The 19,107-nt window shown below is 38.8% G+C and overlaps 3 protein-coding genes across 40 annotated transcripts in view; 1 reads left to right on the top strand and 2 right to left on the bottom strand.

The window, feature by feature from the left end:
* The window catches only part of LOC116841245 (calcium-activated potassium channel slowpoke), a 128,506-nt gene extending 115,910 nt beyond the window's left edge, over positions 1 to 12,596 (bottom strand). For 6 of the 38 annotated variants that reach the window (XM_032810861.1, XM_032811829.1, XM_032810023.1 and 3 more), the window contains exon 1: positions 10,083 to 12,588. In XM_032810861.1, coding sequence (XP_032666752.1) covers positions 10,083 to 10,385 — 303 coding nt within the window. In that variant the 5' untranslated portion in view covers positions 10,386 to 12,588. Of the gene's footprint in view, positions 1 to 10,082 lie in introns of all 38 variants that reach the window. The other 32 variants (XM_032811207.1, XM_032811566.1, XM_032810190.1 and 29 more) reach the window with 13 other exon arrangements.
* Positions 12,597 to 14,855: 2,259 nt separating this feature from the next.
* Positions 14,856 to 16,465, top strand: LOC116843624 (succinate dehydrogenase cytochrome b560 subunit, mitochondrial-like). Its single transcript, XM_032814205.1, has 5 exons — positions 14,856 to 15,235; positions 15,315 to 15,371; positions 15,643 to 15,833; positions 16,000 to 16,142; positions 16,217 to 16,465. Exons 1-5 carry the CDS (start codon positions 15,216 to 15,218, stop codon positions 16,319 to 16,321), a joined length of 516 nt encoding a protein of 171 aa, XP_032670096.1. The 5' UTR covers positions 14,856 to 15,215; the 3' UTR covers positions 16,322 to 16,465.
* Positions 16,466 to 16,500: 35 nt separating this feature from the next.
* LOC116843183 (replication factor C subunit 3) lies at positions 16,501 to 19,104 on the bottom strand. Its single transcript, XM_032813416.1, has 5 exons — positions 18,613 to 19,104; positions 18,336 to 18,473; positions 17,914 to 18,076; positions 17,415 to 17,733; positions 16,501 to 17,303 (listed from the first exon to the last, which is right to left on the bottom strand). The coding sequence occupies exons 1-5, from the start codon at positions 18,697 to 18,699 to the stop codon at positions 16,946 to 16,948; spliced, it is 1,065 nt and encodes a 354-aa protein (XP_032669307.1). The 5' UTR covers positions 18,700 to 19,104; the 3' UTR covers positions 16,501 to 16,945.
* Between the last annotated feature and the right edge of the window lie 3 nt (positions 19,105 to 19,107).

Raw genomic sequence — 19,107 nt, 5'->3', positions numbered from 1 at the left:
TATATATATATATATATATATGTGTGTGTGTGTGTGTGTGTGTACCTTGACCGTTCCGAGTTAAGAGTGGTTACAGAGGGACAATGAATTACGTAACTCGATATATCTTAATGTAAGAAGTCATGGACGAAGTTTGGAAACACACACACGCACACCTTAGTAGAAATCTATGCAGTTTTACTAGACACCTAATCAGTTATTATTGTATTACTAGTATTACTGTATTTCATAGTTGTATCGAAACTGCGCAAAAACTGGAAAGGAACTGAACATAGTTTTATTAAGTTCTATCTCGCATATACATATACATGATAAAAATTACAATGTATAGAGACGATCTTAAAACTATGTAAAGAATAAGTGAACGCGTAGCAAAACATACAGCAAGGAAGTTGGAGGAAATCCGGAATTTAACAAAACAACATGCTATAGCAGAAGAAATAAGTAAGGTTAGAGTTGAAAGTGAGCAAACGACAAATGGGTTATATATTAATGATATAGAATTGTATTGCGACAAAAACACATTAGACTATCTTAGAAAGCACCTTAGATTTCCTGTATAATTGTGGACATAAAGGTTGTCCGACTTTTTGTTGGCAACGTAACCTAAAAATTATCCAATAAAAATAGTACCAAAGAGAATAGTACCTAAGAAATACGTTCCTTATATTGGACTATTCGGTTATATTTTGAAACTTATTACAAAAAATCAAACATTCTTTATGTCTACGACTGTACTGACTTTTATTAAAAATTAAAATTGTACAATAAGCAAACATGCACACAATATCCATTATTACTAACATAAAACTGTCCATTTTATGAACAATAAACTTGTTTATTAATCGACTAAATAGTTTCTTTGTCCAATTATTGCTCAATCCTCGGTCAATAAATGAGTTCAGATATTGCGCATTTTTTGTGCACAGTAATTGCAGACAAAGCGTTACATCTTGATTGAGAACAGTTTTATTCGTCAGTTATTGGGCAAACGTTAATATAATATAAACTGTTCAGTAACTGCTTACAAACTGCGTGAAATTTCTACCAGGGCACATTCCAACGATTCGAAAATAGTAGCACGGAAAATCAATCGTTTTTTCTTCCATTAGTTGGACACACTGTTGCGTGCTAACGAAAATATTGTCTGCGCTCGACAAAGGGTCTAGCTATTATTATTTGTCATCGCGATAAGCTATTATTATTTGTCATCGCGGCCATAATTTGCGGTCGCTATATCGCGTGAAAACCGCAACGACGCTTCATCGCAAAGTGATCGACGCTTTGCTTGAAATAAATCATTTTTATGGCGTTGCATTACATCCCCGATATATAACACGGTGCAATAATGTCTCTCTTTGTATCTCTTCTTTATATCAACAATCAATATTGGCTACGTTATTACCTTATTTCGCGTCCGAGAGATAAAGAATTCCGGGTTACGGCCGCCTAGATTCTCTCTAGAAAGAACCAGGGACGCGAGGCTTCTGAAATTCCTCGATATCGATACTGTACCGTGGAACTTTATATTAACTCAGCTGCTAACTATTTCATGCTTCGCCGGGAAAAAGCTCGAAAAATCCCAGGAGTATAAGATATTCTCGACACCAATAAGAGATAAAAAACGATAACGTACAGTTCCGACGTTTAACGCGCGAAAAGAAATAATTGATGTATTTCATAATTTTGAGAAAATATCAAAGTACTGTTTGGCACACAGCCGTGTATACGCAACATTTGCTAATTTCAGGAGCACGATCAGTTTTATTCGCGATCGAGTTGGAAACGTTATTCTCATCGAACAGCATATATATAACTGTTTAATATATTATATTACTTCCATATTTCTGCGAATCGTCTAGTCTTCGAGTGAAAATTCTGTTGCAATGACGATATTAAGAACGAACGTTCGTAATCTAATCACATCATCCCAAAACTCAGTTCGCCATTTTCATTTTCTCGTAATTTAGAAAGTATCCATACCTCCGAGTTCCCGAGATTTCCGTGGGAGAAAAATTGACGCAAGAAATTGGTTCAGACAAGACATATACAAAATAAAATGAGAAGCAATCACCGATACATCGCATGTATATATGAATGCGTATGTGTATGTGTGTGTGTGTGTGTGTATACACATGTACGTGTATGTATATCGTGGATGTATCGATCTTCATCGTGCTGAATTAAACATAGCCGCGTCTGGATAGGACGACATTCTGTAATTCGATAAGCTCTAACGCGAGAAATAAGACGCGAGTCACAAACTTGAAAACCGATATGGTTATCCGTTGAGACCACAACAGAAACACTCCATGGCTCGCCCGCACATTACGTCGCGTTCACGCAGAGGTAACTTTTATATAGCGGGTAAATGTCAACGACGTTATTGACGGCTAAAGTGCATCGACGTGACGATCGCGTTGAAACTCATCTCTCGTGTCGATGTCGCGACGAATGGGAGAAATTTTCCAAGGTAAAACTACGAGAGAGAGAGAGAGAGAGAGAGAGGGAGAGAGAGAAAGAGAGAGAGAGTGCCGCCTCGATCGCCGAAAATGATCGTTTGCACTTACCGAACGAATTTGTAGCGGCATTCTCTTGTTTCCTCCTCTTCTCTTCTTTCCTCTCCTCCACTCATTTATGTCTCCACTCATTTTTTTCGCGCGCATTGTCCGCGGTGACGTGATTCCGTGATAGTGTTGCTCCGACCTTCCGAGTAATTCCGCTTCGTTACCCTCTTCATCGGTGAAAGTAAGCGTGCCAAATTGACACGCCAGAAGCCGATTTCACAAAATTGGTTTAAATGTCAAGTCGGGTTTAAAGAATGAATCTTGTAACAGACAAATTCTTGCACCAACGTGCAATTATACTGCCAGCTTTAACTTTTCAGCTACTTCGGTTAATCATCTACGACTGTTGCACAACAAATCCACCGACTAACGACTAACTAGCCACTGATTCGAACATTAATGCGATCGTAATATAGAAATAATACAGTATCGTTTTATAATTCAGGATGTAAAGAATAAAGTCACTTATTGACATGTATTGACAGAATATATGTATACATTAGAGATGTGCGAACTATTCGAATTCAAATTGAGTCGAATCGAATCAAATGAAATTTGATTCGATTCAAATTCGAATCCCTATTATTCGAATCCGAATAATTCAAAAATTTCAAATCGAAAAGATTCAAATACGGATCGTGCATATTAGCATTAACGAAAAACTATTAAATACATCCAGCCTTACGGGAATTAGCAGGACTTGGAAAGTTTGCTATACATGAAAATTTTCTTCAAAAATATTAAAAGAAGATAATGGCTTCTAGATAAACTCTTACCGACAACTGTCGGATCGATATGTGTCGTTGCGCAGCTTTCAAGGCAGGAACTGTATTCCATGCACGTTTACCGACTATATATTATATATCTCTTACCTTAAAATTGATATCACATGATCAATATTATCTCTCTCTATTAGTTACTGAAGTCACTATTTTCATGTTGAATTTAATGATTACATTAATTAAAAATTCTTTTAACAATTCGATTTCATTCGATTCGATTCGGGTGAAATTTCATCGATTCGATTCGATTCGAATTCGAAATTAAAATCTGAGATTCGATTTGATTCGACATTAAAAATCTTTGATTCGCACATCTCTAGTATATATCTTAGAAATAAAATCGCGAATGCAATTTCCAGAATTAAGAAAGAAAGGGAGCAATGTTCAAGTAGAATAACTTCCACTCTCAAGCCAGTCTCAGAAGCAACATCAATCGTTCCAACTCGCATTTAAAATTAAAATAATAAGAATGTTCAGGATTAGATACGTATATCCGGGAATCTTTTACCTTACTAATGTTATAATGACCCATTATCCTACTTCCTTTCTTGGGATATGGTGCATTTTAACAGGCAACAGTTAAATAAAGTATTTTAACAAGCGATATCGCGCTGAATATCTTCGCAGGGTATATCGTTCGATAATAGATATATCAGCATTATTCGCGATGGTATTCATGCGCGTAGGTAACAAATGGAAACGTATGCGCGGCACAGATGCAATATGAAATGCATATGTACGTACACACACATACGTACGTACACACCATTGCGGGGAAATTCTGTATTTATTGCCGTCTCGTCTACGCGATTCTATCCGAGTTGTTTGTAACTGTCGCGATATGGTCTCCGGCGTTTCAACAATTACGCTGCGAAACAAGAAATAGATTTGCTGAATTATATCGTGATGGAATTATATCCGCGAAGGGATATAAATTCATGATAGGTCGGCACTCGTCCCGTTATCCCTTCGTGTTCGATACGCTTATCTCCATAAAATTCCTAATGTTACGCCACACGCGATGTCTTGCACAACGTTGAAACGCGTATCACGCGCGATATGTCATAGCGCACGACTGCTCCGGGAATGCATACGAAAAGTGATTTCTGCCATCCATTCGTGCGATCTCTGAATCTCAAAAGCATAATATGGGAAAGAATTCACGACCATGAAACTATTGCGCAACGTTACTGGATAGCGTGTCTATGTACGTTATGACTGGAATAAATAAATTTAAACGTACGTGTGATTCGAGAAAGAAAGAGAGAAAGAGAGAAACTTGACACCAGCCGCATTTTCCACGAAGCGAAAGTAATAATCGTCGTTGGTAAATTATCCGCAGGAGCAATCTCATTCGCACCTCATTTGGTTGAATCTTTGCGCCGCGTGTTCCCACATACATACACCCACATATACACACCCACGCGCATACGCGCAATCTCCGCTGCAAATAAAGCGCCTAAACTGGAATACGCCACGCTTGAATTGGGACAAACTGGAGACATTAACTTCCGACGTAAAAACAGCACGGAGCACGGTCCGAAGTAGACCGTGCATCACGTAAACGAGAGTCACAGATACATAATTCATATTGCTCTGCCTGCTACCTGGTAGTTCGTTCGATTTTTCCGCGAGCACGTGTAGGGGAGCGTCCCGTGCCGGCAATATAAATTCCACTATAAATTCCTGCCGCTATATGCCCGCGTGTGTCTCTTTATGATCTGTACAGACACCACGAACTATCGGGAAAAGTCCGATCAGAAAAGTTTCCCGCTCCCGGTGACGCTATCAGACGGACGTGCAGCGTGCGCGGGCACACACGGCCAACGAGATAAAAAGCTGGCGATCGGGGGACAGCTTAAATATTCGAGAAGTTCGCGACAGTTCCGAAACCGACAGTATCCAACCCGCGTTTTACCGCGGCAGCCGTCAAGCCGGAGTTGATTTGTCAACGACGAGCTCGACGTGCCGTATCGCAAGCGACGTGACGAGTTCGCGTGCGCGAAAAGCCGAATTTCATATAAAAATCGAGTGAAAATAATCGAACACAAAGTATGAGTACAGAGAGAAAGAAACCGGAAAAACCGTTTGTTCACGCAAGCTCGTTAACGAAGCAACTTATCAAACGTTCTTGTTATCGAGGTGCTTTCTGATTTCTTTAACGAACATGCAACTATTGAAATTAATTGACGCACAGGCAACATTCGTAATGCGGTACTTGTACCACGTTGCCGATGTTTCTGAAAACTTTGCTGAGTTTTGGAGAAACGGAAGGAAGTATAGTAGTAATTTTCTTGAACACAAAATGCCGTAAAATTAAAATATAAAATAAAGTTAAGGGTATATCACGCCAAAAGACAGAAAAATAACGCGTCTGTACTGCCAGAACACAATTCGCTGTTATTTCTCCGTGGGAGAGCTGTCTAGACGGAGTAATGTTTCATAAATTATATTCTACATCTCTTTCCTTGCAGCTACTGAAATAAAGCCGGGAGAACTCTACTGCCTGTAGTCCCGTGCGACCTGAGGGTCACGAAGGTCGATACAAGTTTAGTTTTAATAGTTGAGACCGAGTTGCAAAAATCATGCCAAAAGCGACTTACTCCGTCCGGTGGAACTCGTGAGAATGTGTATACGCGTGACAAAATTTATGTCGCTCAATCGTATTTCGATATTTACAACGGATGAACTGAATCGTATTGGCGAGTAAAAAATAGGCTATATTGCACCGCTGCCTGATTCGCAAAGATAATTTTGCACCGACAAGTATCGGGCGGCACGACAGTCGCGCTGTTGGTATTTCAATTGGAAATATCGCAATTTGAAGACAACGGAAGAATAACCATCTTTTAAATAAAAAAATAATGTTACCAAAAATATTCTTCATTTAACTGTCACGATTTAATCCCTGTGGCGTCATACTTTATTTAAACTGTTCGACGCTGTTCGGCGCAAAAATGACAAATTTCACAGAGAAAGAGAGAGAGAGAGAGAGAGAGAGAGAGAGAGACTGCAGTTATTCCATCAAGAAATATAACTTCACGTTTTTTAACGTTTTAAATCTACAAACCGCTTGACCTGAATCCTGTTTCGCGGGGCAACTTTATAGTTTTTCATCGCACACTTTTTTCCCTTGTGCTGTTTATTTTGTATTTAGCCGTTTTACTCCGTGTCTCGACTCGCGTGAGAAAGATTAGAAATCGAAAAATAGTTGAACGGCGAAAACTACCAATGCGATTCCGACAAACGCGCGTCGTCATGATAAACGTGCTCGGAAGGACGTGACTTCTTTGCAATCGCCACAAATTTGATATACGAACAAGCTTTAACGGATCGTCTTGATGACGTTATCGCTGCGGCGTAACGCGAACTTCGTTACCAGAGCTGTGAAACAAACTTCATTAGCGGGCGCTTCATAATGTAAAATGTCGCAGAATAGGCCCGCTAGCCAGCGAGAAACTTCTACGGTTCAGAATCCACATGCTATTCGGCAGCATAGGCTTTATTGTAAAGTGGTAATAGTCAGCGCGCTGTCAAATAGACGCTTGTTACTAATTGATCATCGGACATATTTCACCATGATAATTGTTAGAGCAAATGCTCATTCAAAGCTCAAAATGCTATTTAAAGTTAGGCATATTCGCGAATGTGGAAAATTATAAATTAGCTCGAAAAAAATGCATATTTCATTCGCACAGTAAAATGTACGATTTTATTCGAGTTTAAAGGAGTCTGAAATATGCAAAACAATATTGTCGACAACACTAGTATTAATTTTTTAATTTTGAAATGTTTTCACATGTATATTAAGTTGCAATTTTGCTTCTGCGTTAACTTAATAAATTCCAACAAAATTAGACATCAGTGGAGAATCTCGGGACATAATTCGGGTATTCCTTCGTTCTCAATTCGTTAAACCAAGTCCGTCAAACGTCTATTAAAAACAAAAATATTCTGTAAAATTTAATGCAGTAAGTAGCCATTTGTAGTATCGAAGAACGATAGTTTGTATAATGCTGTGCCTCAAGATTCCCCACTTCAAGTTTGACGAAATCTACAAAGTTAATTTCGAACTGAGATCCTCGACGATTTAGGATAATAAAATATCTTACAAGTGTAACAATTTCTCTTCGTGAATCTTTCGGAAAAAAGTTCCTCCATTTAGAACGTAATGAAAACATAATTAATCGATGGAGAGATTGAATTTTTAGCGATTTACAGTGCGCCGTGACTCGGCAGAAAAATCGTAGCGTTAAGAACGATTAAGGTCGACAGATCGCAGGCCAATATCGAAAAAGGGGAATCGACTTTCGGATTAAAGATTATCCGACGATCTGTTGATTCAGATTACAATCGCGAGTCCGGTCAGCGGACAAGCAACGGATTATTTATCACCGAGATATTATAGTAGTTCCGTGGACTTTCGCATCGATAAACCTCACCGTCGACACGCGTACTGCAATTGGCTCTGGGATTGTAATCCGAGATCGAAAATATAGAAAGTATTCCTATTATCCGTGGTCGGATTGTAACTGCTGCCCGTCGAACCTTGTGATTCGATCTCGCATGGCCAAGTGCAATCTGTCGTCGGTCTCCACGAACGGGGCCAAGTTTCGCAAGGGCGGCATGTCGATATCCCCGCGTCATTGAAAAATGCGGAACAAGCGCGACCCGACGAGATCCGACGATCACTCCTTCGAGAGCAGCGTCCCGAACGACGTCCCCTACGGCGCGTAGCAAAAGGGGCCACGGTGTTGCCTCCTTATCGTGGCCTCTGAAAACCGTTCCGCCGTAACGTCGCGCACGTAAATCCTCCGTACTACCCTCGTTTATGCTCCCGATAGGACGGGAGAGCCCCTTACGCGGGGTTAGCCATAAAATTTGAATAAAGCTATTCGTAAATTGGGCGCAGCCTTCTCTCGCTCGACTTAACGCATTCAACCGCGAGGGGATAGGAAGCTGTAAGAAGTATCTTCCAAGGGTGTAAGAAGATGGCCGGAGGAGGGAGGATTCACGGCTTCACAGCTCGAAGAGCGAATGTATTCGCGAGCGTTGAACGCGAGCCTCACGGGAGTAGGGGGAAGATCGCGAAGGGGAAAGGACGTCCGATCGGACACGATGGCGACGAAAAACATACATATCACCGGGGTGGAGAACACGCACTGCGTAGAAACCACCCCTCTCTACATCGGGGCCAACGCCGACGCCGCGTCTGGTTCCACGAACGAAAACTAGGTCACCGGTCACGTACGCGACTCTCGTATACGAGCTCTCGAGACTAGGAATCTCGTGTGCGCGGGCGCACGCGCGCGTACACGTGTAAGTGGCCGCGCACGAGCTTACGTGTACTGTACACGCTTCGTCACAGTTCTCACCCTGTGGCATGTCCGGGACGCGCCGCTATGCCGATCTTCGTGTACCCCGGTGAAAGGCGCACCGTGGCGCGCGTTGGTACGAACGAAAGAGACAGATAGATAGACGTATAGAGAGAGGACGGTCTTTCACATCTTTCCCGCGATGTCGTCCAACAGACAGATCGCGATCGAACTTTGAACTTCGGTTAGATTTAACGACAGTTTAATGCCGACCCGAATTTTCGGTAATGGCGTCTCGTGACTGGCACGAATCTGCACGGAGCAGTTTTAATCTGTAACCCCTTCTCGCGGCCCTCCTCCCCCTTGAGCGTTTCGCCCGCATCGACGCTCTTATTGGATTTTCTTTGAAATCGGTTTCCTTCGGCGCACGACCTATTTAACCGAATCGCGCATTTGATTTTCGGGAAATTCAATTACGAATAAAACTTAATAGTATTGCGATAGAAGAACCTTATCAAACTTGACATGTTATAAAGTCTCGGGGACTTCAATTTTGAGGCAAGTTGAAAAATTTTCATAATCGAAATATTTCTCCGCAACTATATGGCATTTTACAGCAATTTCGTAAGTATGAAATAATTTGCGAATGTACATTGCTCCGCACAAAATTTTCATGGACGAATTCAACAGACTTATAGTAAAGATCATTCTCATATTTATCAATAGAAGAGTCTAGAGCTTACTCTTCTAGTCTACTCGATGTTCTTGTCAATCTTGGGACAGACATGTAAACAAATAATACTGACGTATATTCCACAATATGTTTGAAAATTTCAATGTATAAACTAAATGAACGCGAGTTATAATTTCTGGTTCTAATAAATTCTATTAATCTCCTTTTGAAATCATCATGTAAAATTTAACATATTGAAATCGAAAATATTATATAACTATATATGGATTATTATAAAGTGCGACACAGATAAAAGTTAATAAAAGCCAATTGAAATGCTGGAAATTGCGATATGTGTGTGTGTGTGTGTGTGTGTGTGTGTGTGTATGTGTGTGTGTATGCTTAAGGAATGTATGTCGAATGTTTTTAGGAAATATTATATCCACCAATAAACTGACATTTCAAGCGTATCGCTAATATTATTAATTTGATATCAGAATCAGTTTTTTCAACAAAATCCACTCATGAACGAAAAATTCGTACAACAATATAGGTCAGGCTGCGAGAGAGATAGAGAGAGAGGAATGTGAAATCGGTTTGTCTTCCAAATCAATAATCTCGCAATAAAACGCCATAAATTGTACGCGCCAACACTTCCATTATGACCACTTAGCATATAGCTATAATGATCCAACAGAGTTCAGCACAACCGATACAACCACAACAACAAGTATTTAGAACTTACCAAGATACGTCCAGTAGTGGTTTGCCCGGAAATCAGCTCGCCGGCCCAGTCCTTGGCCTCGGTCATAAAAGTCCCCTCGAACTCCTTGCCCTGGCGGGCCGTCTTCTGCTCCTTCTGCTTCGGGTCATTTGGGGATAGTTCGGGCTCTTTGCGACAGCAGAGGAAGGCGAACGCACGCCAGAGGAGCACGATCAGCAGCCCGGCGAGGAAGGTGAAGATGCTCGACAGCAGGAAGCACCACCATTTCCGCTCCTTGAGGCAGTCGTCTACCGGGGGCTGCTCGGTCGTCTCTTCGGTCGTCATCCCGGCGGATCTCTGCTGCCCCCGGATCACACATTCACCGGCGGCTATCACTATCAGCGGCAGCTGCGGCGGCGGCCAGTAGGGCGCACTTTATGCGCTTCATAATTTCGCGCCGCCTTCGGGGTGCGCGACGCGCTTTCCTACCCTCGAGGACCCCCGTGCACGATGGCCCGCTGCGATGCTGCTGCGTCCTCGCGGTACCAGCAACCACGAGCTTCCGTCAGCTTTTGCGCGCTGAAGGAATCCGCCGTCGATCTCTTTTCCGCTCTCTTTCTCCTCTCCGCTCCCGCCCCACGCACACCCGCTGGCGTCGCGAGTCTCTCCTTCTCTCTCGCCTCTTTTCTCACCCTCTCAATCTCTTTCACCCTCTCTCTCACCCTCTCTCTCTCACACACTCTCTCACTCCTTTCACACACTCTCCCTTTCTTTCCCTCTCACGCTCTCTCTTTCTCTCTCTATCACCCTCTTACGTTCGTTTCTTCGATCTGCTTGTTTGTCCGTATCTACTTGCTCCGAGAATGTCTTTTCTCGTTCATAAGCGCCTTCTATCAATTGGAACAGTATCCAAGACCACTCTGGTAGCTCACACTGTCGCCTTGACGACGCACTCTCCGAGCGAGCGTTTGCAACCCTCGCAGATCCTTGCTCCGATACGCGGACGTACGTGGCCGTCCTGCGTCGTACGTGAAATGTTCTCCTCGGGGTGTGCGAACACCGTCAACTCGGGATTTTGGTGTCCTTGTCCTTGGAGAACCGTCTCCTTCGTCCTCGCAGCTACTACCAGCCGCGTCAACTGGCCGCGGGGTTCGTCCTGGTTGGCGAGGGATAGCAGCGCGGTTTCGGTGTCACCAGGCTCGGCAGCAGCTGCTGCCGCTGCCGTTGATGCCGCAGGCAGGGAAATATCGCGATTCTTGAGTCTCGAACAAAAGAGAGTCGCAGCAACAGAAAACAATAGAAAAAACAAGAATTCACTGACACCACTGCCGCGTGTTACATACGCGCGCGCGCGCGCGTGTACGAGTACACAGTACGCGACAGATATTTTCGTTTGTCCCTCCGTGTAACGTATATGTATATATATATATATATGCGATATATATTGTATATTTTTATTTATATATACTTATATATTCTGTCTCTCTCTCTCTCTCTCTTCTTTGTTCTTATTTCAAATTTTCCTCTTTGCGATGTATGTAGAAGTGTATACATGTAGGTGCGGATGTACCGTAATAAACGCGCGACTCGCGAAGCGATGAAACACGACGAGAAACGCCAGCGAATGCGCAACGACGACGACGACGACAACGACGACGACAACGACGACGACGACAACGACAACGGGTGCAGACGACTATTTTATTTCTGTTTTTTTTCCTTTATCTGTAGCGCGCGCCCGCTCCTCTTAACCTAATCTCGGCTGTGTACACCACCGACGACGGCGACGGCGACGACGACGACGAGGACGACCGAGTGTCCCGACGACCATACCACTGCTCCGCAGCAATCAATACGCAACAATGGACCGGGACCAATAAGCTCGGAGCTTTTCCTGACGTAGACGCACGCTCTCTCGCTACAGCTTACCCCCCACTACTTCGTCGACGGTCAAATTAGTAACGACGCAATCCGCACCGCGGTGCTGTACGCTTCTGCGCCAAAGGGGTCATGATTATTTTGCAGGGGTTGTTACACGGAGCGCCGGACAAGACGTTCTCTTATTTCAGTTGCACTTTCTGCACTTTCTGTCGTTTCTCTTTTACTCGCCCTCAAACTTCAATTATATCTATTTTGTTTTAAACACAGAAGGAGTGTCATAGACATAAACAATTCTAAAATTTGTACGATGGAATGCTCACGCGCGATTATCATGACCTCTCATTTTAAGCCTGTTACTTGTTTTACCTTTTTTTGAGATTAAAGTAACTTTCGATACGTTTAGAACGTTATCTTGTGTTTAAAGAATCTGAAAGAAACTGGTGTGTAATATGTGTGTATGTGTATGTATGTGTGGAAAGTAATATCGGATAATACTTGCTATAATAATAATACTACATGCGATGATAAACATGTTGTTCTACACGATGGTAACATTGCGACATCCCTTATCAATAGAAAACAAGTTGTTTTCAAAAAATCAATGATCGTATCAAATTTATGTATTTATCTCTATATGCTATATATTGATATAAGATTTAATTCTTGATTATTAATTTTAATTTAATATAAGAATAATTAATTGAAGATATAATATAATACTATTATAGTATAATAATATCACCCATTTATCAAGATTGATTTTTTTCACGAACCGTAACCTTGAACTTATTTATTTTCAAGTCTCTTTCTTTCACAAATATTTCGAGAATTTTCGTCAATATATTCCTTATATATTGAATAGAATATATATCCAATTCAGAATCTACAATTTCAATATACATTCATAAAAAAAGTAGAAAGTTACCCTTGAAAAATTATCTCTGAGTCATCCATGAAAATATGCGCAATCTTACTGATGGCGTATTATGATAGCTGAAATTTATTTCTCGTCTTAGAAGACTTTGAGGTATTCTCTCTTTCTCTCTCTTTCTCTCTCTCTCTCTCTCTCTCTCTCTCTCTCTCTCTCTCTCTCTCTCTCTCTCTCTTTCTTTCTTTCTGTCTTTGAAATAACTATTGAACTTCGATGATATAGTGGCGACATCTCTGATCTCATCGATAAAATAGTTATTAACCCTTTACTTTCGTTGCTGTCGATAAGAATATTGGCGCGAAACATCTTCGACGAATTGAAAACGTAGATTGCGGCAATCCGAGGATTTGACAGTCACACCCAATAATGCACAATAATGCGACGGACGTGCGATATTTAATTCGACACTCTCGACATCTTGTTTCACGAGACATTCTCTCATAACGGCTATTGAATGACTTTTTATCACGACAAACGCGTGAAACTTACTAGTCGAGATTAGATTAGGTTAAGTTAGGTTAAATGTATTGACACTCCCGACGCGTGTGAGGCTTGTGACGGATCGAAAGCATAAACTGACGATCCGTATACTTGAACGTCGAATCGCTATTAATGCGGCGAATGTGCGATATTTGCTTCGACACTCCCGACGACCCGTTTCACGAGACACTCACTGACGACGATGTTTCATTACGACAGACGCGCGAAACTTGCGACAATCCCAACAATGACACGCGCGTAAGACTCGTCTTCAAGAAGCCGAAATCGCGGGACAACTTTACGAATGCACGCCGCGCGCCGTGATCCGTTCATGACTAATGCTAATCGTAAGTCTCGTAACTTTTTCCCGTAAAATACGTAAGAACTTATGAGTAGATTTACAATTCTATGCAATATTATACGTCGTACAATTACTCGTAAATATCTACGATTTCATGTAATTTACGATATTTACAAGTGATTGTACGACATATATGATATAATTGTAAATCTATTCATAAATTCTACGAATTTTACGAGAACAAGCTACGAGATTTACGATTCTTAGAATTGCAGTATAAAGCGGGGTCTACAATAGAAATCGTAAAGTCGTAAGTCGTAGAAATTGACCAATCGCAATCGAGTATGAGAAGAATAATCTCTACCGCAATTTCTACGACTTCCCAGATAGCACAAAATTTTCAGAGAATATTCTAGGACGTTCTTAGGATATATGAATGTATGGGTTACGACTCTACTATTTTTATTGTAAACCCCGCTTAACTGAATGATTGAGTTTCTCGAAGTATCTCGATACGCGCAGCACTTCAGTCGATACTCTCGACCAGCCATCTTGCGAGATGTTCATTCCGAGTGTCTAAATTGACATTTTGCTGCAATAAACTCACGAAACTTATGCAAACAGGACAAAAAATCACGATGACGTCAAAATGATAAGAAAATTTTTAATCGAGATTGGAAAAAGCTTTTTGGACAACTTTTTTCATTTTGACATAATTTTGATGTCATCGTGATTTTTTGGGTTCTATCTGGATTATATGCTTGGCATTTCCGATGATAACCCCCGGATTTCTTCGGGGAGTTAAAAGTACCTAATCTAATCTAATCTCATTTAACACAAAATGTGTAATGCAGTTTGAACGCATGAACTTCGTATCGCCGTTGACGCGGCGAACAACGCGACGCTTGGTTAGACGAGTCGTTCCGCGAGATTCCGACGGTTGTTCAACGATATTTTGTCGCCACAAACACACGAGGCTTACTTTCGACATATCGCCGCATTCTCGACGATAGTACATGCAAAACTCATTTTTGGGCAGTGAGAAATTGCGAGAAATACGGAGCGACTTACCTAATCTACACTGCGCGCTATGATCCGCTCTGGAAGTGACTAAAATCGCAGAATGAGAATCTCGAAATGACTCGAAGTATATCGATACGCGCGACATGTGCGATATCTCGCTTGGAATTCACAACAGCCCATCACGTGATATTTATTTTTATTATCAGAGGCTATTTAACAATATTTTGTTATAATAAATGCGCAAAACTTACGGTTAATACTACCCGCAAGAATTCATGCACAAGAAACATCTTTGGGAAATAAAAATCGCGGAAAGCGATACATAACGATTTTTCGAATTCGCAGTGTCGCGCCGCTGTTCATTTATTAATAGAAATTGTTCATGATATACATTTAATGAGAATACATTGCTCGTTATCATAATTCTAGTGAATATCCTATTTGGTCTTACAATTTAAAAATATCTGTGATCAGTGTCTTACTCTCTCTCTCTCTCTCTCTTTAAAACATTAGTGGTATCTGTTTATCATCTGTCGAAAGTACAGAATATTTGGAAAAAATGGCACTGCTCTATACGAGGTACATTACGAGATTTGGTTTTTATCATGAATTTATGTGCTATTTAGTTAAAACAATAAATATGTTTTGCATTTTTCAGACTCCTTTGCCGACGTAATGTCGATTTTCGACATTTTCGGGGTCTGTACACATCCAGGTAAAATTATGTAATACATAACCTCAACTTTATGTAATTGTCAACTTATGGATAAAGAATTTTTGTAATTTTTATATCATACCAAATGTATCCTCTTAAATAATTAATGCAAAAGGTGTAAAAATAATTATTTTCTTGAACTCTGTGTGTGCATTATCTATAGCAATGTTCATACATCTAAAAACTTTTGAGTTTTTATGATTTATGTCTAAGAATATTCTTATTCTGTTATGTATGCATAACTAAAAATGTAACAGAAGGCTTGTTTTAGCTTTCTAAGTTCAACGATGGGGAATCCTTCACATGTAACTTGTGAATCTCATGATGAGAGGAATATGCGTCTAAAGAGACCAATGTCACCACATATGTCAATCTATGAAGTTCAATTGACATGGGTGCTTTCGATAACACATCGAACTACTGGCATAATGTTATCTTCTTATGCAATGTTTCTTGGTTTGGGTAAGATTCATAATATTATTTGTTAAATAAATTATAGTCAGATAGTAGATTGACAATTATTTGTAAAGACAAACTTGGCAATTTTTTTTATTAAAATAAATATAAGATGGAATAACTATAAGAATAAATATAAGATGGATTTGATAACTATGTTATCTCATTTCAGGTACATTATTTATACCAGGTGGTATCCCCTGTGTTATAGAAATAATAAATGATTTATGTCTACCTTTTCCAATATTGTTTCTTGGCAAAACTTTATTAGCCTTGCCTATTACCTATCATACATTCAGTGGGATGCGTCATTTGGTATGAGATTTCTATATTATTATTTTATATCTTATGCCAGTTGTGTCATATTGTATACTTTTGTGAATTTACAGGCTTGGGATATGGGGAGGTTTCTTACAATCAAAGGAGTATATAACACTGGATATATAGTATCTGCATTGGCAGCCATCTCTGCGCTTGCACTTGCAGCAATGTAAGAGTATTATTTATGTGTCTGGAAACAATTTTTCTTTAAAAATTAGTTGTATTGTCAGATTATTTCAAGTCTATATTGTATCATTAATACTATTATATAACTACTGCATAAAATAATATAATAAAATAATTTAATAAAACTAATATATATTTAGTGCACAAATTTAATTATTTATTAATAGTCCATTCTAATTCAAAATAAGTATTTATTACAGTTTAAAATTAATATTCTCTTCATTTATAAATAACAAATATTTCTTAAATAGCTTCAACATAAAATAGTGGCAATGTTAATATACGGAAAGAAACAGTTTAACTCTCTATTACCATTATTATGAAAATTCAAAACTGTTAATTGGATAAATTAAGTTCTTCGCATTGACAAATTAAATTTAAGATATTTTTTATTATGGAAAAGCTGTGTGCTCAAATTAGAATTCATCGCGATCGAATCAAAAATATAAAACATATTTTGCTTCTTTTTGATATTTGCAACATTCAAATATTTAGAAACAGATTTGGAAATTCTGAAATTTTATATAATAATACTATCATATTATAACCATTACAAAGTATAATATCATATTGTATCAAAACTATAAAAAATATTGAGAAATGTAGAAATTTTATATAAAACCTTCTACAGATAAATCAATATATTTCTTATAGATTGCCATAAATCGTGCGGCGAAAGCTTCTAAATGGAAAATAGGTTTTGAACCACGTATCATTCTATGTTGGTATTCAGACGCAATATCAATAATTTCTTTTTTTAACTGGTCATCGCATTTCTTTACGCATTCTTGCAACAGTCCTCTGAATATCAAATCGCATGGTATAGCGCGCGTTAGTAGATCATAAAATCTATTGCGTGCCTCTAGAAGTACTTTGGGAGATTGTTCAGAAACTATCATAGTAGCTGTATTTCGTATGTATACTTGCCAATCCGGCTCCGTTATCTTTTGATTGGCAGTGAATGGATACCTGAAAGCAAAATAATATGAGAAAACTTAACGGAAAATAATGAAAATGTAATTATTTAAATATAATAGTGTAATTTTTCACAAATATGCGTTTATACGTATTATTACTTACTGCTCAACTTTGCAAGCCTCGAGCATTAATATTGCTCGTCTGAGATTTCGGTTGCTAGTCTCGATTACTCGATTAGCCAATTCGTCGGGTAGGCTAAGTCCTTCGCGTTTACAAATTGAATGTAAGATACTTTTGATTTCGGAAGCTGTTGGCGCAGGGACTCGAATTCGTACACATCGTGATCGAATCGCGGGTAGAACTCGTGACGTTGAGTTAGCACAAAGAATCAATCTACATGTACTAATGTACTTCTCCATTGTTCTACGAAGCGCGTGCTGAGCATCTCTCGTAAGTTGATCGACATTTGACAGCAGCACCACTATTTATGTAAGTTAACACAATGTTATTTCTAGTTAACTAATAATATACATTTTTCAATAATATACAATAATATACAATAGTTTGATATTACAATGTAAAAAACTGCTAATTTTAATTCTCAGTCTTTATTAATTATCTATAATATATGAAGATAAAAAATATATATCTTTTTATATACCTTTAAACTCTTTTTGGCCAATATCTATATGATGTGTTTGTGCAGTTGCTTTTATTAACTCCATAACAACAATCCTGTCATGTATTCCTGCATCACTGGGATTTACTTCAGTATGGTAATTACTACTTATTGTTAATATCTCCAACTTTTTTTTGGAAGCTGTCTAAAAGTATATATCACATAATATTTTCTAATAATTTCTTTATACTATATACATATAAAATCCCTTATACTGAATTATCTTTTATTAATAAAAATGTGATTAAAAGCTAGTCATTAAGCTTACATATTTATAGATACTTTAATGAATAAAAGAAAGTTCAGAATAAAAGCTATATATTATATACTTATAATTATCAGTAAAACTGTAATCTTCAGGTAAATTATCATATTGTTTTAAATAAAACCGAGGCAAGACAAACCTCAAACTGCATGTTTTCTACTTTTAATCTTTCAGCTGCGTTCCCATAAAGTTCTTTTAAAATACACAATATTCGAGTTTTCTTTCCTGCACCTGGTGGTCCATGCACTAGTAAATGTGGAAAGTCACGTTTTTGAACCTATGTTTTAAGTGGAAAATAATAATTATGATTATCAGTTAATTTTAAAGTTTAATATTGTGACTTTGAAAACTTATAAAGTCGGTTAACCTTATTCATGAGATAGTGCTTTAATATATCACATTAGTATTATAATTACCATGTTTTTTAAGTCTTCTGCTTGTTCCAGATGATAATCTAATTTAGCAAGTGTTGTAGGACGGTATTTATCAACCCACAAACTCATTTTGTCGTCTAAAAAGATAACTTCTAAAAACACTGAAACTGTGTGTGTATCGTACCCGAAAACAATAATTAACCTTTAAGTTATAATATATTTTACAAATATCACATTTATATATAAGATTATAATAGCAACAGCATCTAAAAGAAATTTATGTTCGTGACACGTTTTTAAAATATAACGCCCAAGAAAACTAAAGTTTCTATCGTCAATTGGCTTCGTTGTCACATACTAAAGTACGACATAACCAAAAACTCTCAAATAACGCGGGAACGAATATTGATCTATTCGTATGATTGCATTATTTACGTTTTGTTACTTTATATATATTTTATAAATTTTTTAACTTGATTAATATATTTTTTAAATTAAAAAGAACATCTTAAAGTGAAACTCTGATGGAAACATTTT

This window comes from Odontomachus brunneus, unplaced genomic scaffold (genome assembly GCF_010583005.1).
Source record: "Odontomachus brunneus isolate Ranch 3 - 2012 unplaced genomic scaffold, Obru_v1 Obru_scaffold_001, whole genome shotgun sequence".
In the NCBI taxonomy this organism is placed as follows: Eukaryota; Metazoa; Arthropoda; class Insecta; order Hymenoptera; family Formicidae; genus Odontomachus; species Odontomachus brunneus.
The sequence above is the reverse complement of the archived record's forward strand: the minus strand, read 5'-3'. Positions and strand labels throughout refer to the sequence as shown.

Excerpts from the sequence above, each read along its gene's own strand:
- LOC116843624 (XM_032814205.1), top strand. The coding sequence starts at position 15,216 with ATGGCACTGCTCTATACGAG. Across the intron at positions 15,236-15,314 it reads ATGGCACTGCTCTATACGAG|ACTCCTTTGCCGACGTAATG; the intron begins GTACATTACGAG and ends TGCATTTTTCAG. Across the intron at positions 15,834-15,999 it reads TGCAATGTTTCTTGGTTTGG|GTACATTATTTATACCAGGT; the intron begins GTAAGATTCATA and ends ATCTCATTTCAG.
- LOC116843183 (XM_032813416.1), bottom strand. The coding sequence starts at position 18,699 with ATGAGTTTGTGGGTTGATAAATACCGTCCTACAACACTTGCTAAATTA. Across the intron at positions 18,077-18,335 it reads TAGAAAACATGCAGTTTGAG|ACAGCTTCCAAAAAAAAGTT; the intron begins GTTTGTCTTGCC and ends ATATACTTTTAG. Across the intron at positions 17,734-17,913 it reads TGGCCAAAAAGAGTTTAAAG|TGGTGCTGCTGTCAAATGTC; the intron begins GTATATAAAAAG and ends TTACATAAATAG.